General features: G+C 41.2%; 1 protein-coding gene across 4 annotated transcripts in view; it reads right to left on the bottom strand.

Annotated features, from left to right (window-relative positions):
• The window catches only part of CSMD1 (CUB and Sushi multiple domains 1), a 1,661,506-nt gene that overhangs the window by 237,682 nt on the left and 1,407,078 nt on the right, over window positions 1-16,746 (bottom strand). For all 4 annotated transcript variants that reach the window (XM_067022449.1, XM_067022447.1, XM_067022448.1 and 1 more), the window contains exons 24-25: window positions 2,413-2,604; window positions 1,836-1,962 (exon numbers count right to left, since the gene is read on the bottom strand). In XM_067022449.1, coding sequence (XP_066878550.1) covers window positions 1,836-1,962; window positions 2,413-2,604 — 319 coding nt within the window. The remainder of the gene's footprint in view (window positions 1-1,835; window positions 1,963-2,412; window positions 2,605-16,746) is intronic.

The raw sequence follows: 16,746 nt of genomic DNA, 5'->3' as shown, positions 1-16,746 counted from the left end.
TCAGTGTAATGGCTTTTGGATTATTCAGATCAAGCATTCAGGAATTCAAAGTTAAGAAGTACTATTTAATTCTATTTAGTTCACTGGATAAGTGACTATGTTGATTTTTATGAAGAATACAGACTCTAAAATTCTGTTCCTCAAACACGCCTTATTTGTGTCCCAATGGATCCATAACTACCTAATTAATCATTTTTCTTAATGACACAAGTTAATTTTTAAATGAGTTATTATAAACTAACGTTTTTGCAATATTTACATGCTTTAAATTCCTTCCCTTGCTCCTTGTACATAGTAAGAATATTTCTTTTGGAGGGTTTGAAAGTGGTAATAGTTTGTGCCATGTCAGTCTAACTCACTCCCAAGATGTAAGTGTGATCATACTTCAAAAGTCGTGAATTTCAGGGAGGATGGAAGTCACCTGATGAGAAACAGAGCATCACTGAAAGGAATCAGCAGGTCGCCGCACTCCTCATTGTCCCGTTTTATTTTTTTTACTAAGTTATAAAGTTGCAGTATGATAAATTTACTAAGTTTGCTGGGCAAACCTTTTGTGAATAAGGACAAAACCCACTAGTTCATAAATGTTTTCATATATCCACTTGCCCCAGAAAGAGGTTTCTGCTTTGCACCTCTTTCAGCTTCTTCACGTATTTCAGAGTTGAGTTGCCTGCATTCTTTTAGTCTTTGGGCCGTGCAATAACACAGGGAAGAGGAAAAGGATCAGAGGCATGTGGATTAAGGCTGTTGGGAGGCGGGGCACAGAGTTTTTTAAAAAATTAACTTTCCTGGGAGATTTCAAAAGAATACAATGAAAGAGGAGAGTTAATGGGAGGAGAAAAGGGATTTTATGAGGCGTGACTAAAGAATGTACATTCTCTCCTTGTTCATCAAGATCTATAATTAAAGAACAGCTTATTCTGAAATTACTTTTTGCTTTATGTACTGTGGTTTTGACACAGCCTTTTGACTGGCACATGGAGAATTTACTTTCAAAAATTACTTTTTGTTGGTTTACTTGTTAATTAAAAAAATTACCATCATTTAGGACTATTGATTGAAATAGAATAATACTTTGTTGAAATGTTTGCACAATTATCTGAGATTTTTCATGATTTTCTGTTATACGTGTAACTTTAGATTGGAATACTTTCTTGGTCTCCTTCAAACTTACTTTGGAATATCATAAAATAATCACACACCTCTCCCACCTCTATATGCAGAAACTTTTCAATATAACTGATTCTCTTCCCATTAAGGGGTGGACTATATTTCTTCAAACTTTATCTTGCTCCTGAGACCTGCTTTGGCAGATGGCACGTTAGCAAATGTGACGCAAGCAAAAGTTTGAAAAGTCTCCACCTCTTGCTTCTAGGAACCTTCTACCATCATTAGTTTCCTCAAGGAACAGAACCTGGAGTGGAGAGACCCCAGCCTTTAGCCATCCAGCTGAGCCCTCCAAACCTGCATGAGGCCCTCCTAGACCACCCACCCCAACCAACCAGAACTGCCTGGGCAACCCCCAAAGACATGAGCACATACATCATCGTTTGCAGCAACTAAGCTTCGGGGGCTCGCTTGTTATGCAGCCAAAGCGAACTGAGGTACTTACTTTTTTTTAATCTTTACTATGGATGGCTTAACACAAGTTTTCAAAGGAATACCAAAGTGAGCATGCAAACCAACAAAAATCTTGGCCATGTGTTTACATTTTCTTCTTTAACTCAGAAACTTAAATCTAATAGTGGGTAATAATGGATGTACCACTATCTCCACTACAAGAATAGGAGCCATGCTTCTATTCTCAAATCACTGAAACGCAATAAAACAAGTACCTGATGGTCTTTCCCGGGTCCGCCTCTACGACCCAGGTGCAGTGGAGGTTGTTGTCGTATGGAGCAGGGTAGCCAGGAGACAAGATGCGTCCGGAAGTGGCAGCGTGAATCTGACCGCCACATTCCGCTGAAAGGGATTCAGAAACACAGGGAAGTTTACTGCAGGCACTAGAGGCTTCCTGTAACTACCTTTAAAAGCCCAGACCGTCACGCCTGCGCTGCACACACAGGAAAGCAACCGCACCCATCTGTTTGCCCCTGTCATTGCTTTTCTTTACTTGTTCCCTAGCCTCGTGCAAAGTCATGGGAATAAAACAGTGAAACACTGTGTTATGTTTCTAATAATAATTCTGTGCAGATAGCCTCAATAAAATAGTACTAGATCTGCCTTTCCTACCTAAAAAAAGAAAAAAAAAAAAAAACCAAGCACACACACTCACACAAATATTAGTAATACATAAAAACCCACATTGGAGAGAGAGCAGTGGAAATCCTTCCCCCTTCCTCTGTAAGAACTAAGTCAGAGCACAGCACGCGTGGGCCTCCAGCTCTCATTGTGCACTTGTAGGTAACTCACCTACACAGGAGGGCAGCGGTCTGTCCCACACCCTCCGGTCACCACTCAGACAGGTCAGAGTGTTGCCGCCGTGCATGGCGTAGCCTGGGTTACAGCTGTACAGAACCACCGTGTCCGTGAAATGGCCTTCATCCCGGATCCTGTAGCCATAGTTAGGGATCCCCGGATCCTCACATTTCACTAGGTCAAAACCTATGAGAAAGGAAGGAAGGAATTAGTAGGAAAAGGTAACAGTGGCATCTATATTGGCGTTAAAATATCAGTGAAATAGACCAGGTTGTCAAATGTCCCTTGAAGTGTAGAAAGAAAAAGAAGACTCTGAATTTAAAAAGGGGGAAATACGTGTGAGTCTTGATTGGGTTTGTCTGTTAACCATTGGTTGTTTCTTGGGGTTTGATCACTTTATTTGTTCCTATCTATTGATATACTTACAAGTGAAACTGAGCAGGACCATGTCCTCCACCTGCCTTTTGTATGTAGAAAACTTTAGCCAAAGAAAAAGTTTAATCGGAGAAGTGAGAAAATGCAGAAAAAAAGGAAAGCATTCAAACAGGACAAAATAATAACAGTTTAGTCATTAAGCAAAGCCAAGGACCTTTAGTTCCTCCTCAAGGGCTATAGATCATATCCTGAGCGTATCCTGTGAGCTGTCTTGTAGCTACAGAAACCCACACCAGGCGGAAGAAGTTAACTACATGATGACCAGGCTGTAGCCATGACACAAGCTGCCTCAATTCCGAGAACTGGCCTCAAAGAAATGGGAACAAACCGACCCTGGAACTGAAGACTAACTGTACCTAAAAGAGTCAAGACGACGCTGATCATGACCAATTTCAAGATGGCCGTCGGAGCTGCCTGTGCTGTTTCTGCCATTAGCCTCCTCCCTCCGCCTATAAAAGCGCTTGCCCGCTGGGTGCCAGTGGGGGGCACTCGGCCTTTGGATACAAGTCCACCTTCTCCCCCAGTTACCAGCCTCTGGAATAAAGCAAACTTTCCTTTCCACCAACCTTGCCTCTTGAGGATTAGCCCTCAAGTGGCGAGCAGCTGGACCTCACTTTCAGTAACACAAGGAGAACCTTTATTCCAAAGAGTTCCAAACTGTCATCAGGTAATCCGTATGTCCAGCCAGCCTTCTGGATTCTCCAGTGAGCTTCATGTATGCCTCTCCTGTGTCCACATCCCCTCTTTGTTACATCTGGGACCTTCCAGGAGGGCCACCCCTTGCTGCCACCTGGCGCTTATCAGGGTCTTTACTGCCTGTGCTCACTCGAGCCCCCGCCTCCAGGCCCACTTCCTCTAAAACTCCCAGATCTCAAGCTTCTTGGGAAGTTAACAAGTCCTTTCTGCTCATGGGAGCCGGCCTCTCTGTCCCACCTGCTATGGTCCCAGGGGCCAGGGTGAGAGGCTCCTAAGTCCTTCCGTGTACAGCAGAAACCCCAGAATGAATCATGGTAATGACTTCATCAAGCTAAGCTCTGAGACTCAAAGAAATAGATGATAGAAATGAAGACTTATCTTCTGCATTACTGAGAACCATACATTGCTTTTGCATGAGGCAATAATTTAAGGCCATCTGTGAAGACAGTTCTACACAAACAAATCCCTCTCCTCATATCATGATGCAAATTTTGACCATTTAAAAAAGTAGAGCTGGAAACTTGAGGGACCACATGGGATCACATCTATTTCCACCTAACTGTGACTTCTTCCTTTCCACAAAAATAAATAAGTAAAATTTTAAAAATGAACGTGTGATTTTTCTAAGTCTGCCTGTCAAATTTGCATTGAGTGCTTTCCATTGAGAAAGATATACCTTTAAATTCACACTATCATTTACCCTCGTAATATCTACATAATCAAGATTGAGTTCCTCAGGTTTGTAGCTGGGAGGGAAATGAGTACACATTTGGTAATTTACATAGTTGCCAAGAAAAGTTTCCTCCTTTACAGTTTCCTTCTATAAAATGTCTTTACCTACCGTGCCTTTACACCAACTCTCTGTTTACCTATTTAAGAAATGCAAATAGTTGTAATTCAAGATGCCCAGGAGGAGGGACTTCCCTGGTGGCGCAGTGGTTAAGAGTCCCCCTGCCAATGCAGGGGGCACGGGTTCGATCCCTGGTCCGGGAAGATCCCACGTGCCGTACAGCAACTAAGCCCGTGAGCCACAACTACTGAGCTCACATGCCACAACTACTGAAGCCCATGCGTCTAGAGCATGTGCTCCACAACAAGAGAAGCCACCGCAATGAGAAGCCCTCGCACCGCTATGAAAGAGCAGGCTCTGCTCGCCGCAACTAGAGAAAGCCTGTGCACAGAAACGAAGACCCAATGCAGCCAAAAATAATTTTAAAATAATTTAAAAATACAAATTTTTTAAAAAGATGCCCAGAAGGAAAGTGCATAACAGTATGTCAATTTCAGCATGAAACAAAAGGATATTTTAAATTGCCACGAAGGGGACCGGAATTAAGGGGAAGGGTCCCAGTCACATAGGGTTTCAGTGCTCATGCAAATATCTGACAAGGCTAGTCTGACACATAGTCCCAGCACCACCGGGAAAGAAAGACTTTAAGCTTCTGAACTCGCTTAGGACAAACACCCACCCTTGCTCACGTGCTGCAGACTGCAGGTTATTTAGCCCTATAGCTTCTCTTTGTACAGAGCAGAAAGAGGAAGCAAGTCTTTGTTGTTACTGCTTTACTTGGTTTGGGGCTTGGAAGAGATAGCATCAGAGCAGTGCTTTTGAAAACACCACTGCCCACGGTGACAAGGACAGGAAGCCACCTCTGGATGGAGCGGAATGACAAGCTGGGAGTGATGGCTGGAGTAGGGCTCCACTAACAATGGTAATAATAACCAATGTTTCACACTGTTTCACCATTTGGAAGTCAAATTAGGTATCTGAGTATCAAATGTCAGTGGTGCATAAAATTGGACACATGCAGGAGACAAAACCCATGTCTCAAAATTCTGAACAGAAAGAGTCAAACATCTCTCCCTTTCGTTTGTACCCCTGTGACAGAAACCTGGGTGAAGTAAAACCGACATGAGAGGTGCCAACCTCAAGTGCTAATGGGGCCGTGCAGGTCTTACCAATGCAGAGCGAGGCCATGCAGGACAGCAGCCCAGGAGACAGTGACGACCTGCTGTCCTGCTGAAATTCACACTCCCTCTGACCCAAGCTTCTGATTTATCTAGGAGCACCTGAAACCTGGATTTTTTAAGTTTATAAAATGCTTGTTGAATAAATACCTATTTTGAAAATGGAGATGTTTAAAATCTGCGATTAGAGTGTGAAAGCTAGATGTAAATAACTTTAAAAGAAATTGATAATTTCTTAGTTTTTGATGAAGGCTGAGACTCACTTATGAAAAGTCGGCAATATTCCATCTAATTTTTTAAGACTAAGCTTTGAAACACACAGAACTTCTGAGGATGATTAATGGGTGGACAAAGAAATGGTCCAGCTGACTTGTCTGAGACCTTTTATTCTGACAGTGAATTATTTCCTGGTTACACAGAAGAGTTTGTTATGAAAGACTGTCCTCTCTGGAGACTGATGCCTATAAAAGATAAAGTAATGACATTGATTTTCCTGGTGATTTACATGCTGTCTCATTAGCTTATAGCCATCCACTCCACAGAAAAACACTCATGCTCAAAGGTTATCCAGACTTTCCCTCTAAGTTCAGAGAGCATGGCTTTTAAAGTTTTCCATCAAACAAGTTATCAAAGTTCTAAAACCCCAAAATCTTATATTTAAATTAACTTGAAGAAACGTTTTCCTCTGCCCCAAAACCTGCATTAAAACCTTTTTGGAGGAATGAAGGAAGGAACATTGAAAAAAAAACAAGTAAACAAAGATGTACCAATAAAAATGACTGCTAAATTTTGTGTTGAATTATTATAAAAATGTCTGTTGTATTGCTTTTTCTATCACTCAATCTTGAAAGATTCTGTTTTTCTTCTAAACCACACCTCATCATGCAGAGTTGAGCCAAGCTATTTGTTTTCTAACATCTTTATTGGAGTATAATTGCTTTGCAATGGTGTGTTAGTTTCTGCTTTATAGTAAAATGAATCAGCTATACGTATACATATATCCCCATATCTCCTCCCTCTCGCGTCTCCCTCCCACCCTCCCTATCCCACCCCTCTAGGTGGTCACAAAGCACCGAGCTGATCTCCCTGTGCTCTGAGCCAAGCTATTTTTTTAAAGATTTAAAAATTTTTAAAAATTTTTTAACATCTTTATTGGAGTATAATTGTTTTACAACGGTGTGTTAGTTTCTGCTTTACAACAAAGTGAATCAGTTATACAAATACATATGTTCCCATATCTCTTCCCTCTTGCGTCTCCCTCCCTCCCACCCTCCCTATCCCACTAAGCTATTTTTGAAAGGGCAGTTACTCTTCCCACTGCCAGCTGTCCTGTTTTTCTTATGATTCCATTTATTGTTTTTTCAAAAGATCAGTTAAGTCCTTGAAGATATTGTGAAATATGTTATTTTGTAAAAAGTCCTACACTTGATTCCTAAGTGCCTGAAACTTCTAGACCTACCTAAAGTCATTATATGCAATATATTCCTCTTCTTGTCAGAAACTTGAAAAGTGTTTATTATTTTTATTTATTATTTTGATATTCCCAAGTTTAGTTTTCCAACTCAGTGAAGGGAGCTTTGTTTGCTCAAAACTTCTGACAGGGTTTAATAATTCATGCACAGTTACAGCAGAATCATACACATTTACTCCTAGAGGAAGCATTCAATCAACATCTTGAAAGGACTAGAGAAGGATCTCTAGAAACCCCATATTGGTTTCCTGCTGCTTGTGCAGTGAACCAGTCTGATACTTGGACTCAGTCCGTCCACATGCAGTAGATACATAGCCCCTCTGCAGCCTCTCTCTTCACAAACGGAATGACAGTCATTTCAATTGAGCTCTACTTGCTATGTGGTTAGGGTGTAATATTATCATTGTCTCTTAAAAATTTCAATGCTGCTTTTAAACATTGGTGAAATAAGTTGAATCAATGTATAATAGCAGAGTTCTTCAATGACAGTATAAAGTTCTGTGCTGTTGATTTTGTGTCCCTTTCAGGAAAAATCTTTTTCTGTGGTTATTAAAAAATCTCAAAAATTATTTTCTTAGATTTATATTTAGATCTACAAAGATAGTCCTCCAAAGAAGAGATATTTCCATTTTAACTTGAATCTAAAAGACTTTAAATTTTTTAAAAAATTTTATTTATTTTATTTATTTTTGGCTGCTTTGGGTCTTCGTTGCTGAGTGCAGGGTTTACTCTAGCTGCGGCGAGCGGGGGCTACTCTTCGTTGTGGTGCACAGGCTTCTCATTGCGGTGGCTTCTCTTGTTGTAGAGCACGGCTCTAGGTGGGTGGGCTTCAGTAGTTGTGACATGTGGGCTTCAGTAGTTGTGACTCATGGGTTCTAGAGCACAGGCTTAGTTGTGGCACATGGGCTTAGTTGCTCCACGGGATGTGGGATCTTCCCGGACCAGGCATCGAAACCATGTCCCCTACATTGGCAGGCGGATTCTTAACCACTGAGCTACCAGGGAAGTCCCTGAATCTAAAAGACTTTAAAATGATCACTCTTAAGGCTGCTATAGAACAATGGTTTAAAATTATAAAGAAGTTATTCTTTTTTATCTTGAAGCCAGAAGCCTGCCATAAATCAGTGTACAAATACCGATTTTCTGTATTTTCTTTAAGCCGTAGAAACGTTAAAAAGATTAAATCAAGTTATTTGTTTCAAAACATTACCTATTGAGAATTGCAATTGTTGCTTGAAACTATTTAGTAATTCTAGTTCTTTCTGTCTTCCACTCATTTCTCCATAGTCACACAAGCAGCAAAGATGCTCTGAACAAAATGTTCTAGTCAAAACAAGCTCCCAACATCAGGCAGATGAAAATTATTACTCCATCTCTTCTGCGGTAATTACCCAGTCTTAATGTTTTTAAGGATTAAATCCTGTATCTCTTTAAAGTCTAACAAAATATTAGTTTTATAAGAGACTTCCACTTAACTCTCAAGTGTTTGGACTAGTTCTTATCTTCAAAATCAAGCACTTATGTTTGAAAAGAAGCTGCTGTCGATTGAATCCACTTCATACACCCAAGATGAGCCGTGAGGGTCGCAGCCGTGTGAATTCTTCATCCTCTATCCGAGGGACTCTTGAGAAATTACCTTCATGCTCAGGTGAGCTTCGAGTACACGACTGACAAAGAATCCCTATCATTTAAGAATCTCTGATATCTTCTCCTATGAACCACTGATAAAGCCTTGCATGCTTATAGAAACATTACCTCATAACTTTACCTAAGACTTAATTCAACTTGAATAATGTACTCCTTTGTAAAAAAATTAAAAGTTAGTAATCTAAGAAAGGTTGCCATATGCAAAAACAGCAACAACAGCTCATTTTCATTCAGTAAAAGGAGAACTGTACCTAATACTTAAAAATTCCTTTTTATTAACTTCCTTTATTTGCAGTTACCTAGAAAAAATTGTATTCGGGAGGAGAGCACTGCTAAAGCTAATTTTTGTGGTTCACGTGAGAAGTTCATTAACAGGGAATTTCATGAAGTATTTGATTAACTCATGTTTTTAAACACAACTCTCATTATTTAAGAATGAAATTCTGGGTGAAGTATTTGTGCGTGTGTGTGAGTGTTTGATTTTTAAATTATTATCTATTAAATTATATATCTGTGCTGTTTGTTTAGCCATGTCTGTTATTGATTTCAAATTGTTTTTTATGTTCAGCTACTGTTTTTCCATTTAATCCATTTCTTATCCCCACATGCTAAGTTTTATTACTGCTGCTATTATTTTGTGATTATGTCAGCCGCCCCTGTGGAAAGACACTCTGAATTTTCCCCAAATAGCATTAATCATAAGGATGGTGGTAATTTTTAAACGGAAAAGCTTAAAAGAGCTCAGACCTTCTGAGCTTCAGAGTGAAAAACAAAACAAGACAAAACAAAACCCTGTAAAAGTCCAGAATGAGACTCATATAACCAAAGAAATTACCTATTTTTTTCTGGAACCATGTTGGTTTTTATCACACATGTCACTAAGATACCATAAAGCAAGGTAAGCACAGCTAGGAATTCCAGGAGTCCATCTTGAAATGTTGTGTAATTCTGGATATATTGTATAATTCCAAAACGAATCTTTAATGTTGACTATACTCTGAGTTTGAGTAGAGCTACCCAGTGGTTCCAATTGTTAATACCAGTTCTGAGAAGCCTTCCTGAAAGAATTCGTAGTATTCACCTTCTCACAGATCTTTAACATGTACAAATAGGTGTACATGTAGAGGACCTATTTGTACATGTAGAGGACATTTAAAACTGATGGTTCAGGGAAATTGGAGCAAGATCAGGATGAGGCATCTGCACGAAAATGGATAGGTGAAGGCACTTTACTCTGAATCAGTTTTTAAACACATCCAAAGGGTGAATATTGTTCTAACACACACTATGGTAAGAACATATAATCAGTGCATTGTCCAAATTTCCAGGCACATTTAGTATCACTTCTGGGGCTTTATTAGATGCTGTGAGAAGTACTGAATGAAACATGGCCCCTTATCTTCCATAGTCTAGTTAATTACACAGATAGGAAAATAAGTATTTTAAAAATAATAGATGTTACAGTCGAGGTTCCTGTGAAGGTTGAGAGGGGCACCAAAGGAAGCAGGAGTGCTGGGATGAGGCCTGAGCTGGTCCAGAAGGCTAGTCGGTGTCGGGAGTGATAAAACTAGAGGGAGAAACTCCAGGTAAAGTCTTCACAGATGCAGGGAGTTCGGAAGAATGTGGTGTATCTTGGGAGTACGGAACAATTTCTGGGAGCATCTGTATTTGCTGAAGCTTCGTTTTAAGCATGTGGAGGTGGAGTGGGAATAGGACTGACGAGAAGACAGAGTGGATACGGGCAAGAAGGGAAAGGGCTGGATTGTAGCCCAGGGAGTTGAGACCGACTCAGTATGTAACAGGGTCGGGGAGAAGCCAGGGCAGCTGCACAGGAAGTCACGCAAATGTATCTGCACTTCAGAGAGATAATCAGTAGTCCTACAGAGTATACGTCTCATTACAGATCCAGTGAATTTATCCAGGAAAACAAGAAAATCCTTCATCGACAACTTCTTCCACGAAATAATTAAAAACAAACAAGATTTGCAAACTTTTGGGACAAGAACAAGAAGGTACCAGGCCTTAGAGAACTTACTGTCCAACAGAGAAATCAGATATAATAACAAATAACAGATTGTGATGAGTATCCAAGCAATAGAAATACATAAAATATGAGTCAATATGGACACAATCATAACAAATGCATTATTTCTGTTCTCTGCTGTTCTGAGCCCCTATTCTTTATTCATTTTTCTACTTTTTCTTAATTATTTCTGTTCTGTTGTATTCACTTCTTTTTATATTGGAGGTTAATAATAGTAGGACATGCACAGAATATTTTTTTAACAGGAACACCTGTAGAGTTTTATAAGGATGGCTCCTTTCACCAAACAGAACGAGCCTCAAGTTATCTGATCAATACTAATGTTTGTCTGGCACAACTACTGAATCTGTTCAGATGATCCATGCCCTTTACACATTTTAGTTTTAAGCAAAAATGTTTTCATGTTGACATAAATACCGCTACTCTGATTGTAAATGTAAGCTATTAATACGCTTCTCCTAATTTTTTTTTTTTTTTTTTTTTTTTTTTTGTGGTACGCGGGCCTCTCACCGCTGTGGCCTCTCCCGTAGCGGAGCGCAGGCTCCGGACGCGCAGGCTCAGCGGCCACGGCTCACGGGCCCAGCCGCTCCGCGGCACGTGGGATCCTCCCGGACCGGGGCACGAACCCGCGTCCCCTGCATCGGCAGGCGGACTCTCAACCACTGCGCCACCAGGGAAGCCCCCTAAAATGTATTTTTAATCATGATTTCTACCTGATGATGAAGGTAGTAAATTATAAACAGTAGTTTAGTCTAGTAATATTACTTTTTTATGGATAAAATGTGTTGGAGAGTATAATTTCTCAATATAATTTTTAACCCACTATGTTAATAGGCATAAAGTGAAAAAAATGAGATAATTTCACTAATATAGTTAGGAACATAAATCTGGAGCATCTTGTCTTCTGACCTACAATCTTAATTCATTAATTAAGTCACCTAGTTGACATGCATGTATAAAGTGCCTACTGTGTGTCATGCATTCTACTAGGTGCTGAAGATAAAAAGTTAATTAACCTCAGTCCTGCCCCACCAGGAGCTCACAATCTGTATGGGAAGGAGAACAACAGTTACTATCATACATCTTAAAGGGACACCCAGTCACTAACTGAAGACATGCTTGTATTCAGCACTTACTATACTATGTGGTGCGTCTCACATGACACTGCACTGTGGTTGCATGTGCAGTCAGAGCCTGGCCCTCAGGGCTCAGGGCTCCACCGGCAGCGATACTCTCACACCAACAAGTGCTTAAGGAGAACGGAACGGACAAACATCGACGTTTCAGGTGCGGAACTGCTCACGGAGCTGCAGTCTCCTGTGCTTCCTGAGGTTTCTGTGAAAGCAGGATGCCAGTACAGGGCAGCCCATTCACAGGCAGCCACCCACATAACATATGGCTGCTTCTAAATGAGCCACCTGTACTCTCCAAGGGACACCGGGTGACCACAAACAACATGTCACGCTCAAAGGTGGACACTTCTTTCAGTTTTACCGACAAAAAGAGACATGCATACAGACATCCATTTGCATAAAGGCACACCCTGAAGTACAATGAAATGAGTTCGGCCAACTGTACATCACATTTACTTACAAAGAATGTAATTCAATTATTGTCAGAACATATTGCAAGACAGAGTGGTAGTTTTTCATTTTTCTTTTTTGCAGCAGAATTTTAAAAGTAACTCCTATTTAAAGGTCTATGTTCTTTCTTTGTTTTTTTCCAGGGATAATATGTCTAAAAAATAAAACTCAACATGTTTTTATTCTAAACTTTGAACATCACAAATTGCTTAAAGTACCTTAACTATTTTAAGCATTTGATTAACTATTGTTGATTCTTTAAATTTTAGTTTTTAGTCCTGAAGGATCTTCAGGGCCAAATGCAAAGTTAAGAAGAACTGAAATCCTTTACAATATGTAATTATATAATTTGATGTAACCTGATAGCAAAACAGGGTAGAAATTAAAACCAGATTGAATATAGGTTTTGATAGCTTATGAAATTAAATATCAATATAAGTAGAGCCAATAACTAGAACAAGGTGGGAAATGAGAAACTTCTACGTGTATCTATCATAAATAACGTAATTGAAATATATTGTAATATATTTGCATATTTTTAACAATAAGACGCTTTCAATGATGATTTTTTTAAAAGAAACTTGAGCATTACTGTCAAATTGATTTATATTATTATTTTACCCATAGAAAAACTTTCAGATTTTTTACCATATCGCTTAAGAAAAACTAAATCCATTAAATGAAACGATGGGAAAATTGGAGGAGGAAAATTAGAAACACATCAATAAGTTATTTTTAAAACAGTCGTTTACTAGTAGTATAACATATAATTTTAATGTCCAGTGTCTCAAACTCTATGATGTCTATGTTTGCATTTATTTGTTTTTATATGGTAATATCCAGATCGATATCATACTGTTTTTACTTTAATAGAGAAATACAAGCTGATGCTCATTAACTATTTTCGCCCGTGGATCCCGGCGTCTACTATTTGCTTAGGAACCAAATGAATGGACTTGGGCCCTGACTTCAGATGTGCGTCTCCATGAAGATGGACATGAACCCGAAGGGGAGGGAAGCAGCGCGTACAGAACACCCACTCTGCACCACTCTCTTCATCCTGGAAATAATCTTAGAAAATCACAAGATCCTAAGCAAGACAGACTGGAGAGTTCGTCACAGCCGAAATAAATGGTAGCAGCACAGAGAAAGCCAAGCACACACGTCAAGCAGTTGAATAAGCACAGAGTCAAGATGACGATTCCGCTCCACAGGGTGTTCCCCCTGCAGCTTTGGAAGCGGCCCCTCCCTCTCCCGCTACTCGGTCTCCGTTTCGGGAGGGGCTCCCCCCGGCACCGGATGTGCCCACCTCGGGGTCCTCGAGCCGTTCTCACTGAGACAGGAACGGGGAACTAAGACACATCCTGACAAACTATAGAAGACGAGGTTCCCGGTCTCTTCTCATCCGCTAAGGAAGGGTCACTTGATTTAGCCGAAAAAGGAATGAAAATCACTTTGAAATGTCCCATGGGGGGCTTCATTTTTCTTCCCTCATAAAATAACTGTTACATTTTATTTCCCGCAGAAAATTTTCCACATTGGATCAAGAAACACGTCAAGTTTACCCACAAGCAAATGAACCTCACGCTAATCCTCAAGAGATGACACTGGAGGCAGCACTCGACAAGAGTCCTGCTTCCCCAGGGACTGTTCTTTCCTCTCTTTAGTTTGTGCTTCTACTCAGGGCACAAAAACAAAGTCTGGGAGGAAGGCAAAGTCACCGCTACTGGCTGATGTCTAAAGACCCCAAGGGGAAGAAGGTGAATGAGTGCTGAATGAAAGGCTCCCCACTGGAGAGAGGCTGAGAGCGGCGTATTCAGATGGCCGGGGACCCGGGGCGCGAGGACCAGCTGGGGAGGATGGAAGGTCAGGGGAAATACTTGCAAAATACCATCCTAGACTCAGTCCGTCCTCGGGTTCATGTCCCTTAGCCTGTCCTTTCCAGTTTCCAAGTGCTCACTATACAGAGTGATGCTTCTTTCTTTCTGCCCCCATATTGTGGAGATTTTTATAAGAAAAAGTAAAAGTTCTACGAAAACACTTTAAGCCCTTCATAAGTACATTCTATAAATATAAAGGACTATCAATAATACTTGGATTTATTGCTGCTGTTATTATTCACACGTTGCTACTTTTATTATTCTACAACAAATACAATGTAATTGTCAAACCACATGCCAGAATGTTGCACCTCAAGCAGTGCGGTGAGGGCATCGACTCCTAATATGTGACAACTGCTGGCCCGTCACAGCAGCAGGAGGTGAGAATGCTGTTCCTCGTTTTCTACAGCTCACTCTTTCGAGGACTGTCTGTGGGAGTGACCGCCGTCCATGAGCCTAGCTGTGACTTGTCATTGCCAGCCCGTGCGCTCACCCAGCTCTCTCCTGGGACACTAGTAACACGAGCCACCTAACTTAGCTCCGGGGCAGCCCCGAGCCCGGCTGAGACAGAAGGGGCTCCTTGGGACTTCGCCACAGGGGCTGTGAACCTTCACCTGCGCCAAGCATCACAGAGAGTTCAGGAGCAAAGCCCAGACGCATAAGAAAGCCAAGTGTGCAGCCAGATGACTCTGTGAGCCCCACAAAGCCCACGGACGCACCGTCTTCCCAACGGGGCATCACTTTCTTACCTCCTCCCTCTTCTCAAAGACGCTCGCACTCCCCCCCCCCTCCTGGAGATAATCTCCGACTCCGCCTTTCCACTGCTCCCAAAACACTCACCCGTGTCTTGCCAAAAACCTCCCTCATGACCCTCACCTGCTGGGGCCCGTCTTCCCCACCTCGTGCTGAGGGTCTGCCTGGTCTTCTAAGAGACTTGCTGGCGGATCACCTACAAGACTCAGGACGCACCCACCTAGTTACGGCCTTGTCAGGTCCTGGCACCCACTGCTGCCTCAGCACGCAGCCGACTGCCCAGTCGTGCCCACGCACTGCGCGTCCTCCAACCACGCTCGCCCTCGGGGGTCAAGCTCAGAGCGCCCCCTGCTGGGGCGTCCGGCTAGTCCTCCCGAGTGCTCTTCATCCTCCCTGGATTTGCTGCGAGTCCTACCACGAGACTTCTGATGACTGGTGTGCTGCGAGTGTTGGTGTGCTTCGATGTTTTCTTGTGCATATAGTTCATTTTTCCATCTAAAAACTCACCTCCTTGAAGACAGGGATAGAATAGTGAATTCTGTTTACTGCATCGCCTAAGTAAGCGCACAAGTTAAAATAGAAACAGTGAATATATTTATTTACTATGATCCACTGATGCTTATTTTAATTCTAATTTGTTAGCAAGTGATTTTTTGATTCAAATAAACCATTAGGCTTCTAATGATTTCCAAGTGTTATGAAAATACAAAATTCACTGCTTGTCCACATATAAAAAAATCGGTGAACTGGCTTTCAAAATCATGAATATAAATGCATGCCTTTCGAATTTTAATACTTTTCTGATTTTTACAAAATTTGGGAGGACTTAAAAAATAGCTTTCAATAAAAAATATGCAGTTAGGAAAATTTCAGAATGTATTCAGCATTACTGAACAAACAGAATGGAGGGTGGACAGACACATTTCTCCATAAACGTTTTTTCCAAAGAGGGAATCCCACCAGTTCTCATTATACATCATTACCCTCTCTTAGGAAATGCTAGAATCTCCAGCTAAGTCCCAAACTGTTTTTATTACCGATTGCAACAGCACTGAAACCTCCCTCATCTGTTCAGACTCAACCCTCAGGGCCCTCCTCATGCCTTTCTTCATCTCATTTACAATCCACTTCATCACTGAGTCCTGGAAACGGAGGGTTTTAAAAAACATCTGTCATTTATATTTTTACCTTTACCACCTTGTTCTTACAGGCATTACATCAGAATTAGATCACACAATGTTTAATAAGTAAGTTCTAACTTCATTTGCATCTACAATCAGTGCTATATATTGTAGCAAGATTAAAACCCTAACACCAAATATCAAGTGATGTCAAAGTCCCATTATCCATAAATAAAGTCTGCCTCTCTCCTACTAGGAAATCCCCCCTTCCCCATTGCCCCGGCTCACTAAACAACAGCCACCGGGTCCAGGAATGTCGGCGTGGCTCTCTGGTCCTCTTACACTTCATGCCAGAGCCCTCAGTTACCCAACTGTTAAGGGCGTTAAAGGGTAAACGTTCTTAAGATCATCACAAGAAAACGTTCACACCCCTTTCAACAGTTAAAATATCCTCTGATTTTTTTCATAGAATTTCAGAACTGAGTGTCACAAAACAACTACCTATTTACAAAAGACAAATATGGTCTGTGGTATGACAAGTCCAGCAGCTGGCTGGTGACAGGGTCGGGATCGCGCTCCAGGTCTCCAGAGACCCAGGAAAGTGTATGTTTCACCTCACACCTCACTATCGGGTTAAAATACTTGACAGTGCGCGTGCGCACACTCCTGGAGTCTGTTACTGAATGCTGTTAAGTGTATCACTCTCACGTCTTAGCAAATGTGAAGCTGA

Source organism: Kogia breviceps, chromosome 20 (assembly GCF_026419965.1).
Source record: "Kogia breviceps isolate mKogBre1 chromosome 20, mKogBre1 haplotype 1, whole genome shotgun sequence".
In the NCBI taxonomy this organism is placed as follows: Eukaryota; Metazoa; Chordata; class Mammalia; order Artiodactyla; family Physeteridae; genus Kogia; species Kogia breviceps.
The sequence above is the reverse complement of the archived record's forward strand: the minus strand, read 5'-3'. Positions and strand labels throughout refer to the sequence as shown.